Genomic DNA, 19136 nt, shown 5'->3' on the forward strand with positions numbered 1-19136 from the left:
CACACACGCTTCTGTCCTAGTTTCAGAGCTGCTTCTCTATGCCACAGCATCCATCTCATCTGCAGGTCACCCCTGTTGCCTCCAAGGACAAACAGCCCATTAGCTAAATGAGCCTGAGGTCCCGCACACCTGTCTGTTACAGAGGCACAAAGGGACACGAAGAGAGGCCAATAAACGGAAACAAAAACATCCCGCAAAAAAAAAACTAGGAATGCATGCTGAGTGTTGAGCAGAAATAAATCCACTGCTTGTAGCCGGCAACGGTCGATAACGGCAAAAGTGTTGTTCTGTTTCTTTGCCAATGTCTCTCAGACATCTAGAAAATCTTTATTTTTACATTTTTTGAGATCAAAACGTGCCTCAGCTACTTTCCCTACAAAATTCACTTAAAAAAAAACTTGTTTTCCTTTCAAGTAGATAGATTCTCTGTGTGAATTTTGATGCTGTTTAACTCGTTCACATATGCATCAGGCCCCGAGGTCCCAAAGCACAATGAGCAAATGGTCATAAAAATCCTCATGGCCGCGCCGGTGAAAAATATATTAAAATGCCTTCGTTTTTCCTTGCAATATAAAATAAATGCCAGTGTTCATTCATCCATCCTTGGTCTTTACTCGCTTTTTCTAATAGTGTCTTAAGACGGGCCTTCTCATCTGCAGCAGCCATGTGTGAGAGGTGGGGTTCACGCTGGGGAGGTCACTAGTCCGTCCCAAATAACAAGAAAGGCACACATGACAGTCAACCATGCATGCACACACTCATCTCAAGTGGACATTTAGATGAACCAAGGAACCAAGCAGTCATGGCGGAGTACCCAGAGAGAATCCATGCATCCACACGGAGAAGGACCCCAGGCTGGGATTCAAACCCAGGACCTTCTTACTGCAAGAAAACAGTGCTAAAAACTCCATCCATCCATCCATCCATCCATCCATCCATCCATATACATCCATACGTATGTTACAATATCTTGTATATTTATGAAAATGTCATTATACTCATAAAAATGGGGAAAAAAAAGACAGAAACTGGGTGCAACACTGCCAACGTTTTCAAACAATGACATTTTCCCGACAAATTTGTTGCTTTTTTAATAAAAATGCTCTTAAGTTTTTCAAGTTGTTTGTAGAGGAGACCCTCTCCTGGGCTTTTATGGCATCTTTTCAGCACTTTACTGTAATAGTCCTATTAAGTACGTCCACCGATGCGCCCTGCTGGTACCAGGCTGCTGCACAGGCATCACATTTGTAGGTTATTTACGTACAACTTGTATGAAAGGCTTCTACACCTCCATCATCAGTTTCGTCCTTGCTGAGAAGGAGAGCCCACCCTCAGCATGTCAATGCCTTATAGGCAAATGAAGACTGGCCAGCTAATAGACCTTAAGACCTTAAGTTGTCACCAACTATTGTTTATTTTTAAATCTATATAAATGCAAGTGTGAATAAACAGGAAGAGTAATGTAATAAAATAAAGTTTTGGATGCAGCTCTCTGGTGAATTGCGCTTTTTTTTTAGAACAGACTTGTGGCCGCCACATGTGGTCCTCGGGGGCTACTTGGTGCCCGCGGGCCCCATGTTGGTGACCCCTGGTCTCCTGGCACACTCCCAGGCTTTCCAATCCTCATCTAAGGAAATATTTTAATCATGAAATAAGCAAGGAGTGTAAAGTTTATTTTCCCTGAATATAAAACGTTCTCCAATATATACCTTCGCTTTTGCTTTTTTTTGTTGTAAATTTTCTTTTTATTTCTATTGCTGGTGGTTTAACATTTCAAAAGCAAACAGTCCATTCCAACAAACGGAAAAACTTGAAAATGCCATTGAGTAAAAGAAACGGAGCGGCTTACTTGACAACCAGATACCTTGGTACGAACACCCTACTATATCCTAAAATAAGGGTAATGGGTGGGAGGATGTGGTTTTATATACTCAGACTATTTTGACAAAATTCATACACCTTCACTTTTAGCATCGCTGATCATCTCAGATTGCTCACCGATATAAAAACATAAAATTTTTATTGCTTGACTAAACAAATGGCCTTATCCAATCTTAAAAAATTTATCAATATGATGTTTTTTTTTTTTTTATTTAGCGATGAAAGATGTAAAGTGGTGCTAGGCGAGAAAGATTTGTTCTAAAAGGCCCGCCATTGAACAATTCCCAATGAAACGTTCAGGACCTTGGTGACCTACATTTCCAGAACTATAACCCAGACTTTCTATTGTTATCTTGACCTCCGTCAGTCCTGATTGCAATATGCAGAAATCTGTTGTCAGTTTACAGAGCGCTAAAGCCTAATGAGCCATGACTCCCACAGTACTCAGGCAGGAACAGACGAGGGTCTGCCTATCCGTTTATCAAAGCGCTCCCTGGCCTGCGTCCTCATGGGCATTGTTATTTCGGGGAGATGTGTGAATACTTGCCGCTCTCCGAGGAGTTAAAATTAGAAAAAACGAGGAGGGGTCTCATGCAGGCTCCGTTTTTATCTGATTTATGTCCAGTCTCTCCCCCCTGGTGGAAAAAAAAATGAAGTGGCCACAGGAGATTCTCTGTGTTGGCGGATACTGAAACACAGCCAGGAGGGAAGAGCTCGTACAAATGTAGGACACCGGGGTCGGAGTTTCTCCCAGCAATGGCTGTGTTTATGTCGCTCTATCCTGATAGCATCCTGCTCCACCGGGGACGCCAGCCTTTCAGTGAGTTGTCGGGTGTTTAACTCGCTGCACAGAGGTCAGTGTACCAGAGGCTCCGCTCTATCCAAGGACGTCAAACAGAGAGATATTTATAAACACGTATTTCTCAAAGAGGTTAAATCTGGACCAGAGGTTCCGGATTTTAACAGATAACTATGAAGGGCTTTGCTGGTCTGGAGATTGTTAACATTGACACCAATCGGTTATTGGCTAAGGCAGTGTCCTCCTCTTCAAAGCGCCTAATTTTCTTGAATAAAATGCGTCTACCGTTCCTCATGTGTTCAACTGAGGCCTGTAAACAGAGCATAAACCGGTTCGAAAAGGGATTTCTAAACGACTGCATGTTCCAAGATCTGGAGGAGGATCCCAACTACCAACCTTCAATGACCTAATATCGGCGTCATTGTCTGATTACAACACAGGAAACACCAAAGCTCAACTGCCTGTCATGAAGTGGAAACTGCTGGAACCCCGGAGGCATTGCCAGCAGTAGGCACATTTTGCATTATCACCAATGTAGATGTTACCAAACCCCCCAAAAAAACAACAAAATCCACACCTTTAGCTGCACACATTGACAAAGTTTTATGATCAAAGGAGACAACGAAATGTTTGGAGTACCAAAGACGAGACTTATGAACCAAAGAACAATGCACTGAATGTCAAGCATGGTGATGGCAGCATCATGCTGTGGGACGGCTTCAGTGCCAGTGGTACTGCTGCATTTAACAAAGTGGATGAATTAAAGGAGGAAGAGTGCTTTCTTATACTTCAGCTTCACCTCCAATCAAATCCAACAGGACAAGGATCACAAACACGCATCGAAACACGTTCAGCTTCTGTAAAGGCCTCCACAAAGACCAGAACTCAACACTTTTTACTTGGTCTGTGCCAGGAAGCAATCACAAATCGCTGGAAATGCACGTACGGTTTTGTTTAGGATTGTCTTAGATTGTTCTAGTTAAACTCTTTACTGAAACATCATTAGTTTAAGTTTGTAGTCCAACTGTTTTAAAATGCTTGCTTTCCGTCTTACTATGTTTTATTTTTGTTTCAATTTTTCTACATTTTATTCCAACTTGCTTTCATTCTGTTTTTATTTTCCTGTGTTTTAATCATGTAAAGCACTTTGCGTTGTCCTTGTACTGAGATGCGCTACACAGATAAACTTGCCTTGCCTTACGGATTTGTAAGTAATGTCAACAAACAGTGACGCTGTGTCAGTTTGCAATTAGTTTATAATAAACAACAGTGAATAATCTGCATCTAAAGGGAGAGGGTTTTGTTTTAGTTTTTATTAAGTATGAATTTATAGTTTTTTTTATCTAAATGTGAACAAAAGTAATATTTTGAGCTGCTTTTACTCACCATGAGAGTGTTTTCGACACAATCACCGCTCGTACAGCACACTATAATCAGAACTGTCATTGACATAAAGATGTGAACGGTAAATGATGCAGTCTCAATGAAGGCTTCAGGGAACAATAACGCAAAGGGAACCGATGTCTGATTGTTCAATTTCCATCACGCTAACAGATGGATGAAGCCATTAATGTCGTGTATCACATGTCGGTAAAAACACGTTTGAGACCAAAAATTGAAAAATAGGAGCATCTTACTGAAAGGATTTTTCTTCCATCTCACCTTTTATTCTGCTGTAATTTCAAACGTACCTCTGTTTTACTAATGTTAGAGCTGTAAGTGAAGACTAAATCTCTCTAACTTCACAAAAAACAGGAAAGGTTTCATGTTTGTCATATTTTGCTGCCTTTAGGAAAGCTTCCTTCCTTCCAGTTCAGTTATTTCCTACAGTTTTAAATAAGTTACCTGTCTTGAGGACCTCGTATCGAACTGAGAATCCGGCTCCGTGGGTTTCATAGTCGGAGACGAACTTGATGAGGAGCTGGCCGCCGCTGGAGATGATGGGAGAGGGCGCAATTTTCCCGCAAAACTTCCCCAGCATGGGCGAATTCTCATCTCCCCCGTTGTAGACCTCCAGATAGTCATACCTGCGTGAGGAAGAGAGGAGATAGAAGATCGGTTACGCGTTCTGCGGAGAACATCACCAGCCAGTTGTATTTATAACAGTTCAGACCTCCAGATAAAATCCAGATATTTCAGCAGCCGTGGCATCAATAATGCCTTTTATTAATTAATTAATTAATTAATTAATTAATTAATTAATGTATTTATTCGTTTATTTGATAGGGACAAGTATGTTTCATGAATCATGTCACACACTACAACATTTTAGCTAAGGCTAATTCTCAATGCATGTCCCCAGTTAGGAGTTTACACAAAACACAGTGACTGTACACAAGGCACAACCGAACAAATTACACACTAAAACATCACAGATACAAGATCAGGTCAGTTAAGTTATTAATGTTCACATATCTGACCTTTCAATAAAAAGTCTTTAAGTTTATATTTAAAAAAAGGACCCAGTTTGACTCTCCCTTCCTTTTTCGAAAGGTTTTTGTCCACAGACACATTTCCAAGTTGTTATAGGTTACCTTAAACATTGTCTGTGAAACAAAATGTCAAACTGTAATGTCTAAAAAATAAAAACATTGTAAAAAATGTTATTTAGTGGTCCTTCACTTCTAAAGAAATAAACATCTTAAAAGTCTCACTAAACAAAGTAGTTCCTTATATATATATATATATATATATATATATATATATATATATATATATATATATATATATATATATATATATATATATATATATATATATACACAGCCCCCTTCGGAGAAAAGACATTTTTACTGTGTGCGTGTCGCTCCCACACACACTGATAAGAAAATATCAGCTCTTGCTCAAGTGGGTAAATGAAAAACATATTAGGTAGATAAGAGTATAAAGAGTCGGAAGGGACGTGAGGGGGAACATATGGTTTCTCTTTCTCAGAGCGAGGAGGGAAGAACAAGGCAGCGATAGCGGCAACGTGAAAGAAAACGATTCCCACTGTGAAACTTTATCAGTGTTTGCTCTCTGCGAGGACCTCCTGCCACCTCCGCAGCAGCTCATCCTTTACCCGCCACGCTGTTTCTTATTAGGCAAATCTCACGTTTAAAGGCATGCTGCATGCAATACCTGAACACATGCCAATATTTCCGCTTTGTTATCGTCTCTTCACGTTCCTCAGCCTAAATGGGTTTTACAGCATTTAAATCACCCAAAAAAGAGGAATTTAAAGCTTTGACTAAATGTCAATGTATGAATATAATAAAAGTAAAAGTCACCAGAACATTGCCTCCAGTGTGCTCTAATGCATAGGTTTTGAAAGATAAGAGTTTCTTGAAATAAAATTAAAAAGTATAGTGACGTTTTTTTTTTTTTTAAATAGACTTAAATTGATTTATTTTAAGCAGTTATTTCTGATTATTATCACACAACAAGATGGGTGCAGTTCTTCGACATGGTTTGGCTGGGGTACAACTTGACCCAGAGTCCTGTTGCATATTAAAAACCTCCAAAAGAAAACTGGAATGTGTAACACCAGAAGCTGCTTCAAAAAGTGACTGGTTCACACTTGGCAGGCAAACCACAGCAGCTTTGGGATCACAGTTTTAAGACCAAGTCTGACCTCCAACCTCTTAGACAACGAGCAGGGTAGAATGTCATAATATTTCCTCAGCTTGACGGTTCGAAGCTTTCGGGCAAGAATCTCTAGAATTACAGGAATGTATGACTAATGAGATCAAGTTATGAAAAAAAAGCACCAACTCTGAAACTAGTCATTAACTGATGTCAGGATTGTTTCACGCCAACACCTATGCTACTCTCAGAGTAATCTGCTCCTTGTTCTATACAGGAATGACACAAAAAGAACTGAGAAAGACAGACAAAGACATTTATTCACAAAAACATATTTCTTTATAAATCCAAGGAAATGAAGAGGATTTTGTGCCAATCCAAGTTTCTTTATGTAGCCCTATTTGTACGGGATAAGTATTATCTGTGGACCCCATATAATAAAAAGGTTACCTCCCCCTGAGATGCCTGAGATTTAGCTGAAATTTACGGACCTCTCCCGTAAATTCTGTGAGTCTGTTTTTTTTGTGCTCATTTTTGAACATTTATATAAACAGGTTCTGTATTACAGTGTAGTGGACAGCTTGTTGGGCTTCTTTTGGCTTCTTTTGGGGATTTACTGGCCCGGGACCCTAAAGGCTTTCCAATGAAGCCTCTATTCTTCGCCAAAGCAAATAGAAATGCCCCCAGGAAACAAAAACTGCCTAATAATCACATATCCGATCCTGACCACTTCTGTCCAAATCACTGAGATGCGTATTTGCATTGGATTAGTATTACATTAGTATCACTGGACCTCGGAGTTCAGCAAAATATATATAGTAGATAATTTGTGGGGGAATGTTCACTTTACAAATTGCTGACATGGCCGATTCGCACAGGATTAACCACACAGACAATCTCCGCAATTATTACAAATCGCGTGTGGTCCCTAGGCAAAATTAACCCCGTCTGAATAGGGCTGTTGATGTATGTGTGTTGCTGGTGATACACACGTGTTAGGAACGTTGCATATATAGTGGAATCACAGTTGTGAAATTCACTGTGTTTAACTCAATCACAGGATTCATTACATTTCCTGTGATGGCACTGTTTTTATTTATTTATTTTTCTTTGTAGGCAAGGATCCATGGACCATGTATGAGTGATCCCAAAGGAACAGATATCTACTAATTAGAAAGCAGGGTATTCTGTTAGCTTTGTTTTCAGTTTCTAGCATCCTGCATCATGAGGTGAGGAAGTCGTTTGCTTAGCATGGGATTAAGTAAAATAGTCTGTTCAGCTCTGAAATATTTGAGTTGTACTCCCGTTCTGTAGCAGATGCACACACGATCAGTGTACATGGCTTGTGAATTTTTCATCAAATGGTTTATGCTATATTCAGAAGTGTAAGGCTTATGGCAACATCTTTCAATGCCACCAAAAAGCCAGATATGCAATATTATGACCAGGGTCATATTTTTATGCATACATTTACATATGGCTATATATCCATACAAAAAAGAGGTACTGGTATGGAAATGAGAAAAGTAAGAATCAAAGTCAACCATAAAGAAGTTGAAAGACCATAAAAAAAACTTCCAAACTACTGAGGAATACAACTTTAAAGTCTGGTTGCCTGAGGGGTGACCTAGGAGATTTGCACAATCCATTACTTCACAAATAGAAACGCAAAAACGAAAAGGCCAATACCATTAATGCAAATTAAACATTTACTACCAGCAGCCACAACAGTTCGCAGACATTAAAGTCAATCTTTGATTAAACGAGCTTATTAAAACAGATATGCTGCAAGTTATTTATTGTTAACACATGACGGGAAACGTATTAAACAGCCCTAACCTTTAAAACTGTGAAACAGTACCTATCAGACTGCTCAGGGCATCAACACTGTTCTCCATGTTTAATACCCCTGTGTGTGCCGCAGGAGAATGAAATCTGCACATTTTCTGCTTCTGAGTTCGGTTCCTGTTGTGTCTGCTTTAAACCTCCAGTGAGAAATGGATTTACACGCTCAGCTGTAAAGTGTTAGTGTCGACGGTGACGCTTAGGCGATGCCGTTTTCATTCATAGCTTCCAGACTTCTCATCCCTCTCCTCTAGCTTCTCATAAAACATGACCTGTAAAGAGGGAGTGGTGGGAAGGGGGAAGCGTGATCAGCTGCATGCAGATGGCTAAGCTCACTCAGTCAGTCACTCCAGCCGGTGCTGGAGGCAGTCGGTGTTTACACAGCCAGGCCGTTTAATGAAGTGGCTCTGTCTCTTCACACTCTAGTTAAGAAGAGTCTTTCAGTCCACAGCCCTGCCGCCTCCTTTCCATGCGCTCACATCTCCCCATTAAGCACAGAGGCTGTTCAGCCCCATGCGATGGCAGCTGTCCATGGTAAATGCCTTGCTAACGGGGTGAACAGTCATCGTTTGCCCATGAGCAGATGCTAAAATGAACATTTTATACAATTTACCGACACTGTCTTCCTTTCAGTGAGCAACAGACACAGAATTGGACTCCCAAATATCCCTGGCTTAAGTTTAAAACCAAAATGCTAATAGTTTACATGGATAAAATGTAAATGCTTTGTAAACATTGGAAAATATTTAAGCGTAAGTATAGAGATGTTGTTTTAATTCCAAACAACACACATCATTCTTAATTCTGATTAAGAAGTTGGATCTATTTGCCTGAAACTAATCATATCTAATCAAGAATAACTGTTTAGACACGAAGTAACAACTACTCAGCCTCAAGCTAACCGCTAATTGGTCAAGCTAACCTGCTAACTGCTAAAGCTAACAACTGATCACATTCAAGCTAACCAGAACATTATATCAAAGCTAATACCTAACTAACTTAGCGTTAGCGGTTGTCTAGACGTGACCAATGTCCAACAGAAAATCATAGGCCCATATTGTTGGGGGCGCCTCTGACTCTATCTCAAGACTCAGGCTAACGGCTAATCAAAATCAGCTAATCAGCTCTAAAAATCTATAAATCATGTAAATCTATAAAAACGTTTGTACAAGTGCCGTGTTAAACTTCGCTTTAGAGTTCAACCCTTTGAAAACTCTGTAAACAGATGTCTTTCAGAGAAAGGTAGAGGTTTTAAAGAGTTGTAAAGTTTTGAAAAAGGAAAACAATCAGGCTAACAATTTATCTTGATACATTTTGCTATCAGGTCAGTTTTATTTCGCTGAATCAGCTTTGAATTTGCAGATACAGTGTCCATCACCCCATCTAACCCTATCTTTTGCATTTTCTTTCACACTAACTACCTTCATCTCTCATTTAGTTTACCTACTTACTCACTTTCCTGTCCAAACCAACTGAATTTGTAGATATGAGCGCGACAAAATAACAGAACTGACCATCCGTCCATTACATGTCAGAGTTTTCTATTATTTATGCCGTCTCTCCACCAGATCACTGGCACATCAGAACATTTGGCTCTCATGTTTTTTGGCTTCTTAACTCCAGCCAGTATGTTAATAAAGTTTATTCTTGCCCTTCATCTTTCTGCCTCCTCCTTGCTCTTTAACTGCTCACCACAACACTCCTAAAACAGCAGCTATAATTTGTCTTAATTATGAGACGTAGGAAACCAACGCAGCATGTCCAATCTAGATGGGTCAAGAAATAAAAAAATTAAAAAAAATTACCAAAAATAAAAATAGAATGATTGCACTTCAGAGTAAAACCTAATTATAAAGGCATCACAATATCACCGAGAGTGTGTAAATTTTGATATAGCAAGTGCAAAACACACCAAACACAGTAATAATCCATGTTTCTAAATGTAAAACAAGTGTGGCAGAATCCGACCAAGATGGAAAAGGGGAATTTTATTCCTTCCCACCTCTTTCCCACTACAGAGTGCTTCGGGTGTAAGCGTACACCCTCTCTCTGCTCATATATTACAACTCATTAACATGCCATGCCATGTTGTGCTGCGATCCCCCTGTGGCCAGCTTCTTACGGCACATCTGGAAGGCATCACACAAGAATTTACGCGGCGAGTACGGAGCTCTCAGCCTCCCGCGAAGCAAAGCCGGAGCGAGCACTGACTCAGTTTCTGCAGAACCACGGTGTAAGAACCACTCCTCTCTGACGTCCACATCTTCCATCAACCTCTATTTCTCAATGTCTGAACTCATCTCTAGAAGCAGTGTCCGCTCTCATCTTTCTTCTTCTCACCAAAATCTTCTCCGTTCAGCTCACAACTGAGTTTCTGGCGTCAAAAGTCGGACCGAACACAGACTTTGAACGAGGGTTGAAAATACTTTACACACTGAATGTGTTGCAGTTTTATTATTTCCATCCAGGAAGTGTCAGCAATGCTTGTCCACCTGACACTGCTGGCGCTGTGATCTGGACTCGGCGGTGTCTTTGATGGACAGAGATTTAGTTTTTTTAATTGGTTCATCAGACTTTGAAATTTGATGAATCAATCGCTTAAAAAACTTTGACAGAACTAACTAAGAATCCCAAAAACATTAAGCCGATGAAGTTACCTAAAAACTAAAGGAAGGATTATTTAACGAAAAAGTCTCGTCTCTTATTCAGCCTTCAATTACCGGAACTATACCCAACTCCCTGATTTAAGTCTGCATGCTCAAAATGTCAAACAGAGCCGATCTCCAAGTCAAATCCTTGAGGGCTGCATCCCCACACACCTGAATCAAAAGGCTAAACTGCCTCAGTAACATGCAGTCGAGCTCTACAGAGATCTGGAAATAAGCCAATATTTTAGACGGGTCCATTTAAGCAGAGATGCATCTAAACGTTGCAGGACACCGGCCCTCAAGAGCTGGAGTTTAGGATCCCTGATTTAGCGGGAGCGAATGCAACTTTATTGATATCTTTGATCTCTGCTTCAAGATGTGCAGGACAGAAACTGCCTCTTATTTTTCCCTTGCAAACCAACATTTAACATCCCAGTGTGCATTGCAGCCGGCTGGTATTACAGAAAGTAACAGATAACATAAACAGTGTGCAGGACTGAGATCAGATGACCACACGTTTGAGAAGCTGTGCAGTGCATCTCAGTGAGGACTTGTGTTGGTAGTTAACAATGGTCAATGGACTCAATTTATATAGAGCTGTGCTACTTAAACTGACTACTTAAAGCTGTTTTAACTGAAGCTTTTGCTTCTTGTCTTTGCTTTAGTTTTGACTATGACAGCTCAACAAAGGAGAGCTACCTCCTCTGGACAAGACTCAGCTGTCCACCTGCACCTCAAGGACAAAGGACACCGTTTTGAGGACCAAGATATTCACATTTTGGACAGAGAAGACAAATGATTTGAGAGGGGTGAAGGAAGCCATCTACGTAAAGCGAGAAAAAACAACTTTAAACAGAGTAGGAGGTTCAGGTTTCAACTTTCAGAAACTTACAATACAGCTATAGGTTTGATTCTTGCCAAGGTTCACCCTAATTCACACCTCCATGCATGTGACCACAAGATTCCTCCATGAACCAGGCTAACGATGAGCCTAACTCTCCATTGTTGGTGCGATAGGATCCAGGTGAATATACATGTGAATCTAAGCTCTAAAAAGGCATTTTTAAACTTCAAAAAATTTAGTTTATGTGAGCAAAGACAAAAGGAGAGAATAAAACGGATGCTAGAAAAAGGGATAATAGCATAATATGCTAATTAATTAATGACGTCATGACCTCTATGTGCTTTTAAAAACGAAATAAAATAAATAAATGAGATCTAGCTCAAACTGCAAATGTGAATATATACCAAAAATATTCAGATGAACTATGAACATGAATTAATTAATTTTTCAGCGTAAGGACATTAAGGGTTACACTTATGTACCTTATTGCTGATATCTACTGCAAAAAAGTTAATTTGCACAAAAAGTTTACATCTGCAATAACTTACTGATATTTGCACTGTAAGTCCATAATTCTTAGTTTATCTTACGTTTATTTAGTCTATACTGTCATATTTATGTTTATTTTGAGTTTTTATTTCTTGCACACATATTGTTACCCAATAACTTCATATAATTTGATATTCTTCACATTTTTAAACTCACCATAGATGTTACATGTTCTGCAGCCCAGAAAGCACCACGTTAAACTTCTTGTATGTAAAAAAATACTTGGTCAATAAACTAAATTCTGATTCTGATTTAGCCTGGCTGAGCCGAGTTAAGCTCTTGCTCAGGATGTTTTATACACTGAATAAAAATGTAAGTGGTGTTTTACAACACAGCAGAACAAACTCAAATAGGCCGGAGTGGAAAAAGTATGAATCAGATCACTCATTACTTTTGCTATGTTCCACTCATGCAAAGTCCTCCACCGCTTCCAGCTGTCAGGATGACCGTTTTTCTCTCTTGATGTCTTTTAAGGAGGCAGATTTCCTGCTGGTCACAGAGAAACAGATGTAGAAGACTCCAGCAGCAGCCTAAGTTTGGGCGCCACTCTAACATGATAACATTAGTCTTCTCTTACAGACCAGAGCGAAGTCTCTTAAAACCCTTTTAGACCAATCAGCACTTTATATGCTTGTAACGGACAGTTTTTGGTTTTTAAACCCGCATTGGTTGCAGCTGTTAAATTCAGTGTCATGTCCTCAAGTTAATTGATGTTTTATAGTGGCTTGCTGTAAAGTTAATTGCTCATTGGGGCATGAATAAAGATCTGAGACTCAATCTGACGCCTAATCTGTAAATAAGCAGAGGCTTTGCTGTGCAGTAAAAATAAATAACGTGAAAGGCCAGAACGCAACAGACTGAACACTCACAGGGGTCACAAAATAAACGCTTTCTGCTACTTTTGAACTACCGGTTTTCACGTTGGCCACGACACAACGACTGGTATGTGGGACAACCAATTGATAAGGGGATCCCCCTGGAATAATAAAAAAAAAGATTGTCCATTATACCATTAAGATAGATTATGGCACGGATGATGCACTTCGAACTGTGCTGTGAGCAACAAACCACAATAATTGAGCCGTTTTAAGTGTCTTTCTAAATCTAGCAAGCTTTGCCCTGACTTTGTCACCTCATATAAGAAGAAGAGGGCAGAAAATAGTAAAGAATGTCAAAGGAAAATACAAGCTACAGTTGTTTTGGAAGTACTTCAAGTCATAGTCAGGATTTTTTTTCTCTGTGTACTGTATTTATTTATTTTTTTTGCATTGTTGATGTCGCCTTTAAAGCTACCTTTTTAATAGTTTAAAAATATCTTGAAAAGTTTCCAACATGAGAGTCAGGACCCACATTTGAATTAGGTCATAGAAAAGCAGGTTTAAGTCCTTAATGTTAGAAGAATTAAAACAAACTCAACGCCTTACAAGCTAAAAAAAGACATATATTGGCTGTTGTGTTATAACACTCCTGTTTAACTGACTTTGAATTACAACAGTAATTAATTGATGTCAAGGGGGTGCTGCCCATGTACACAGGTACACATTGTACATTGGATATTACAAAAACAACACATTTTTTATCACATTTTCTTACATAGGCTATATATCCATTTATAAGAAAATAAAAGTGCTATCTTTGATTGAGGGTTGACATTGAGGTTAAAGGTTCATGCACACTGTTGCATTTTGAAAGAAATCATAAGATTAAGAATATGTTCCTGTCTAATATTGTTAATATTGTTTTTTTATTGTTTTGTCGACGTACAACCCAGTTATCTGTAATATTATTCTAAAACTAATGTTTTAGTCATGGGAGACGAGTCTGAACATAAGACCTCTCAATATCAATCCAGAAAACGTCCATTTCCATGTTGCGAAGCTGCAAAATTGGCAAAAATATGTGGCGGCTCGTGATCTTTCAAAGAGAAACCAGCCAATGAAAAAGTTGAGGGTTTGTTTGATGTGTGCATTCTTTCTCTGTGGTTTTTTTTGGGCACATTCTAGCGACTTAAATTAGTGCGCAGTGATCAAAACTTCAAGAGACTATGATGTAAACGTATCCCTTTGCACAAACCCCCAGAGTTAAGCATTTTTTTTTTTTTATCTCTTCAGAGAGCTGACTCACTCTGATGCCCTGGAGACTGAACCTAACCTGAACTCCTAACCGCTCTAACCAAGTCGCCGGCTTTTATCTCAAACAGCAAGCGAAGCCTCCACAATGTGAAGCAGATTTTCGCTGGCACAGTGAGGAACACAAACACACACTTACACGGGGGGATGCTGTAGGCCACAGTGTTTAGTTATTGTGAAACATGAGTGGATTCTGTGTCAGACGGCAGATAAACTCAGACCAGTCGTCTTCTGAGCTCTGCCGGGAGGCTGCAGATGGCATACATGTGTGTTTGTTGTATTTAGAGTTGGAAACGCTCTAAGTTGCCACCTGCTTTTGCACAGTTGACCCCGCCCACCTCACGCTTCCCCTTGTTTTCAGCTTAAAATAGCCTCCTGGTGACTGACGCACACGTTTGAGTAATTCATGTCTTCTCACAGATAAATCCCATTTTAGTTGTTTCTCTGCTCCAGAATGAATAAAACAGTGCTCACAAAAAAAGGTGCTCACAAATGTACTTTAAAAGCTTTTAAAACCATGTTCATTTTCTTTTAAACATTAAAAAATGCAATGATTTGGGTATGTTTGTACAAATCCAGTAGGAATTGTAGGAATCTGCCCATCACAACAGAAGTTTAATCTTCAATTGCAATGAAACCAGATTTTATATTATTTAGAAGCATAAGCATTTCAGCTGGTAAGTTTTTATCCCCTAAACAAATCAAATACAGAAGGCAACAAAGACTGCCCCAAAGTATAATTTACTTTTTAATTTGTCTGAATGTTATTTTGTTCATTTTTAGAAAAATTAGCACGAGAACTACAGAGGTTGCTATGGCTGCCACTCTCTTTTGATTATGTGGTTATAAAATAAGCAAAATTTTACACAAAACCTAAAATGTTGTTAACTCTGAAAAAGTATGGGAGAAGGACATACATAGAAAATAAAACAGCTGGAGATTGACGTTCACTTATTGCTCCAGTAGACAGATAAGCTTGGCATCTAAAGGAATTAAGAACATTTTAAACCATCTATTCAAAAATTTAAGGGCTGTGGTTGATTATAAGGTCAGGAAAATATGCAAACTACTCCTTTAGTGCACGAGGGATTAAGCAACTCACTTTATTCATTTATTATTGAAAAGCATTATAAGAGAAGGGCAGTAAAAAAAAAGGTAGCAGAAGAGAAAGAATCCCCTCTCTCTTGTTTGAAAGATACCAATAGCTCTGCTTTACATCTAGGTACCAAAAATTATTTTGAAAATTAGCAGCTGAAACCCTTTAAGAGGCATTTACTTATAAAGTTTGAGATTGTTAGGAATTGCTTTTTTCATTTAACAGAACATGAGAGAAGTAATAGTGCACCGCAGCAACCACACAATCACTTGGTGCTTTTTGTATGTTAGCTAGCGTTGACACGGCAACATATCTAACTGCTTCAACAAATGAGAAAAATAGCACTTTTCTGAGTCATTGCCTAATATGTTGTGGAACTGTTCTTGATCTAAATTTTTTATGCAATACACAACTGAAACCAAAGTGCATGGCAAGAACTAATTTTTTACTTGTTCCAGTTTAAAAACATGCTAATGTTAGCGCCGGTGCACAGCTTTCTGCTACAGGAAATTAAAACATTAACTGTTTAAGACTTTTTTTACGAACAATTCCTTTGTTGTTTATGATACTTCGTCAAAGGGGGACATAAATAGGTATAGTGCATTTTAAACCAGGTTTAAAATAGACTTTCCTAATTTTGTAAAAGCTAGTGTTAGCATTGCAGCACAGATAGCTGCTACAAGACGCCAGAAAAGCAGCAATTTAAAAGTTATTGTTATATTACTTTACTTTATTCAGTAGTTTTTATTTTGATGTGCTAATTACATTGTTTTGATATTGGTGAATCACAGCTACCAGAGTAAAGCTTTCCACACTGATGAGTTACGTGATCCCAGTTTTCATTAAAGTACCGAGATGTTGCCTTTATTGGCTAAACTATCAGTATGAATTTTGACAATAGCTCTGAGGTTGGTTTCACCCTCAGGTTTAAATTATTTTGGTTTAATCCAAAATTGTTTGAGTCAGAATTGGTTAAAATCAATTAATTTTTAAACTATCACATCAAATATTGTCCAATCATGCATTAAAGCATGACTTGCTCTGTTTTCCAGTACTTGGACATAAAAATATTTGTGAACAGGCATAAAGTTACGAGACTTTTAAGTTAAAATAGACAAAACGGTAGCTGTGGGTGCTGTACTCATCACTTACTTTCACCACAACCCTAACCCTACCTAAACACTGTGCATTAAAATGTGCAGTTTTCTCTTTGCTTTATGCAGAATCTCATTTATCTTGCTTAAAGCAAATAAACATGGTGACGACAAATGTAACTGAGATAAACTGGTCAATTGAGAGCTCTGCTTTTCAGCTACAAGCACTATTACTTCAGACGAGGCCCCAACACATCTCCCACTCATTCCCCTATTTGCTACTGAACAGGTCTCCAAGGTATTTTTGAGTTCCTCCACTCCAGGCACTGACTGACCCCTGACCTGGAACCTTTTTTTTGGATTCAGAAACTTGGCTTCACACTTCCAAAGAGCTGATTTTACAACCCCACTGTAAGCTGCTCTGTTGCCCCCTGAAGGTCATGGCTTAAAGTTACTAGCAGAACCACATGAACTGCAAAAACGCCCGGATTCCCAAACCTGGAAACCCCTCATAGCTATGCTTTGAGGTTCCGTTCACAAACAGCAGAGACAGGATTGGTGAAACTGCAAGGCCAGCTCTTGCTTTGTGGATACAAGGACTCGCCTGGCAGAGGGGGATAAATCCGGCTTCAGAAAGTAAATACCCTCCCTGGTTTTCCTTCATCCTCTTCCCTTAACCAGGTGATTTTAGTCCGTCTATGCTGTGAACCCACTGAGCTATATTATACACTGGAGTGCTGATTTTGCCGAAAAACTGAAGTCACTGGCGGCCATCTTGCTACTCCCTACTCTCACAGAATCCCACAGGATTTAGTTGCAACAACAAGCAGTTTTCTGGCTGTGTGAAAACGTTTCATAGGTAATTCTACAGTCGGTGGATGTACTAACACTATCAACTACTAGGAGATTAGGTGCTGAAATATTTTACATGTTATTCATATTAAAAATATATATATGTATATATAAGTATGTGTATATGTATATATATGTATACATATATATATGTATAAATATATGTTTTTGTATACTGTCATTTATATATTTATAAATGTTATATATATACATTTAAATAAATAAAATGCAAAGTGTTTCAGCACATTACTTTCTCAGTACTTGATAGTTTTAGAACATAACATAAAAGTATATGGCATTTGACATTTTAAAAGTTTTAAGCCCCCCCTGAACATGAGAAAATCCTCGTTATTCGATGCTGTAGCGCACATATTCCCTAGTTACTGGAGGAAAATAGGGAGTACCAATATGGCGGCTGGTGGCTTCAAAGCGACTCGTTCTAACAGCGGGCGATTAGCACTCCAGTGTATAATAGAGATCAGTGTGTGAACCCGGAAATGCAAACGGTTGGAAATAATCTCTGGATTGGCTTTTTACTGTCTGAACTTGGAATTCCCACCTCTGCTTCCAGAAAAAGAAACTTGGATTGAGGAGCTTGCAGCTACATAGAAACTGAAGTCTGCAAGAATCCCCTGATGTCACATCTTTCCAGACCACCTCCAGACTGGATAGCATAAGCTGTTTGGTGCTCATACAGCAACTCAGAATCCCTCTTGCAAATCAAACCAACAAGGAGGCAACCTTCTCTATTGCTGAGGAAATCAGCCGGGGGTTATCACATCCCTACAGCTTCACAAAGCCTCCCTGGACAACTCTGGGGAAGAGGAGAGTCCAGCTTCTCTCCGGGAGTTGAGTCCGGGAGCCCAATCTGAGAGTGCTGGGAGTCCAACAACATCTAGCTGCTAATGCTCAACCTAACCCACCAGCTGTGGCTCATTTCAAGTCCTAAAAGCCAGATTATGAAACCAGCAACCAGTTTTCACGGAAATTTAAAAAGAAAATCTATAAAAAGGTAAAGTGAACATCTCCACACTTACACTTTGAACAGTTTTCTGCTGTAAAAACTATAGGGACTGCTGAATTGTCTCACTCCTTGAGCCAAGATTCGCTTATAGTGCATAAAAAATATTTTTTTCCCAGAGAACTTTTGTAATTGCGCCACAGCGCATCAATGGAAAGAGAAGCCTTAAGACGCTCTCTGCAGAGCAACACTTTCTGATGTGTTTTGCATGGGTTTTTCCAAACTCTGTAGGAGGAATAGCAAACCCAAGAATCTTGGCTGAAGTGGAGAAACAAGAAAAAAAAAAAAGAAAAGAAATGTGCCTCATAGCAATAAGTGTGCTTTAGTGCTTTTTTCCTTTGGCACACTTAATGAAAGCCTCAAGTGTTGAGTTGACCTCAACGATGCGGGTCACCAGACTGAGTATATTCATGAGTCTACGCTTGTACTTTTTAAAAATCTCTGTTTATGCCTCCAACATATTTATCTGCTCCATCCTTTACACTACATCCATGTGCCTATATGGTCCCCCGCCACTGGAAGTCAGTTCATGGCCCTTCTTTCCCCAGACAGACACAGCACATTCTTTCACAAGAGCAGCAAGAGAAAGACTTTATTGTCCATCCCTGGCTACTGAACAACCACTTCTCTGCTCCGCTGAGGGCAGGGTTTCCTGTCACACACATTTAAGAAAGGACAAGAGCCTCCCAGGCGGCTCATCCTCCCAGAAGGAGGTCAGGACGCAGTTTGACCTGCTGATTGACCTCCGACCCCCGTATCCTGACAGTGACCTCTAGTCTGCTTCTTTTTTTTTTTAATGGAGGAAATTAAATGG

The 19136-nt window shown here is 39.3% G+C and overlaps 1 protein-coding gene across 1 annotated transcript in view; it reads right to left on the reverse strand.

Moving 5' to 3' along the window:
* Window positions 1-19136, reverse strand: part of LOC105930932 (neuropilin-1a) — a 95298-nt gene that overhangs the window by 58214 nt on the left and 17948 nt on the right. Inside the window, exon 3 of the mRNA XM_021319916.2 lies at window positions 4526-4707. Within this exon, the coding sequence (XP_021175591.2) occupies window positions 4526-4707 (182 nt within the window). The remainder of the gene's footprint in view (window positions 1-4525; window positions 4708-19136) is intronic.

This window comes from Fundulus heteroclitus, chromosome 6 (genome assembly GCF_011125445.2).
Source record: "Fundulus heteroclitus isolate FHET01 chromosome 6, MU-UCD_Fhet_4.1, whole genome shotgun sequence".
Classification (NCBI taxonomy): Eukaryota; Metazoa; Chordata; class Actinopteri; order Cyprinodontiformes; family Fundulidae; genus Fundulus; species Fundulus heteroclitus.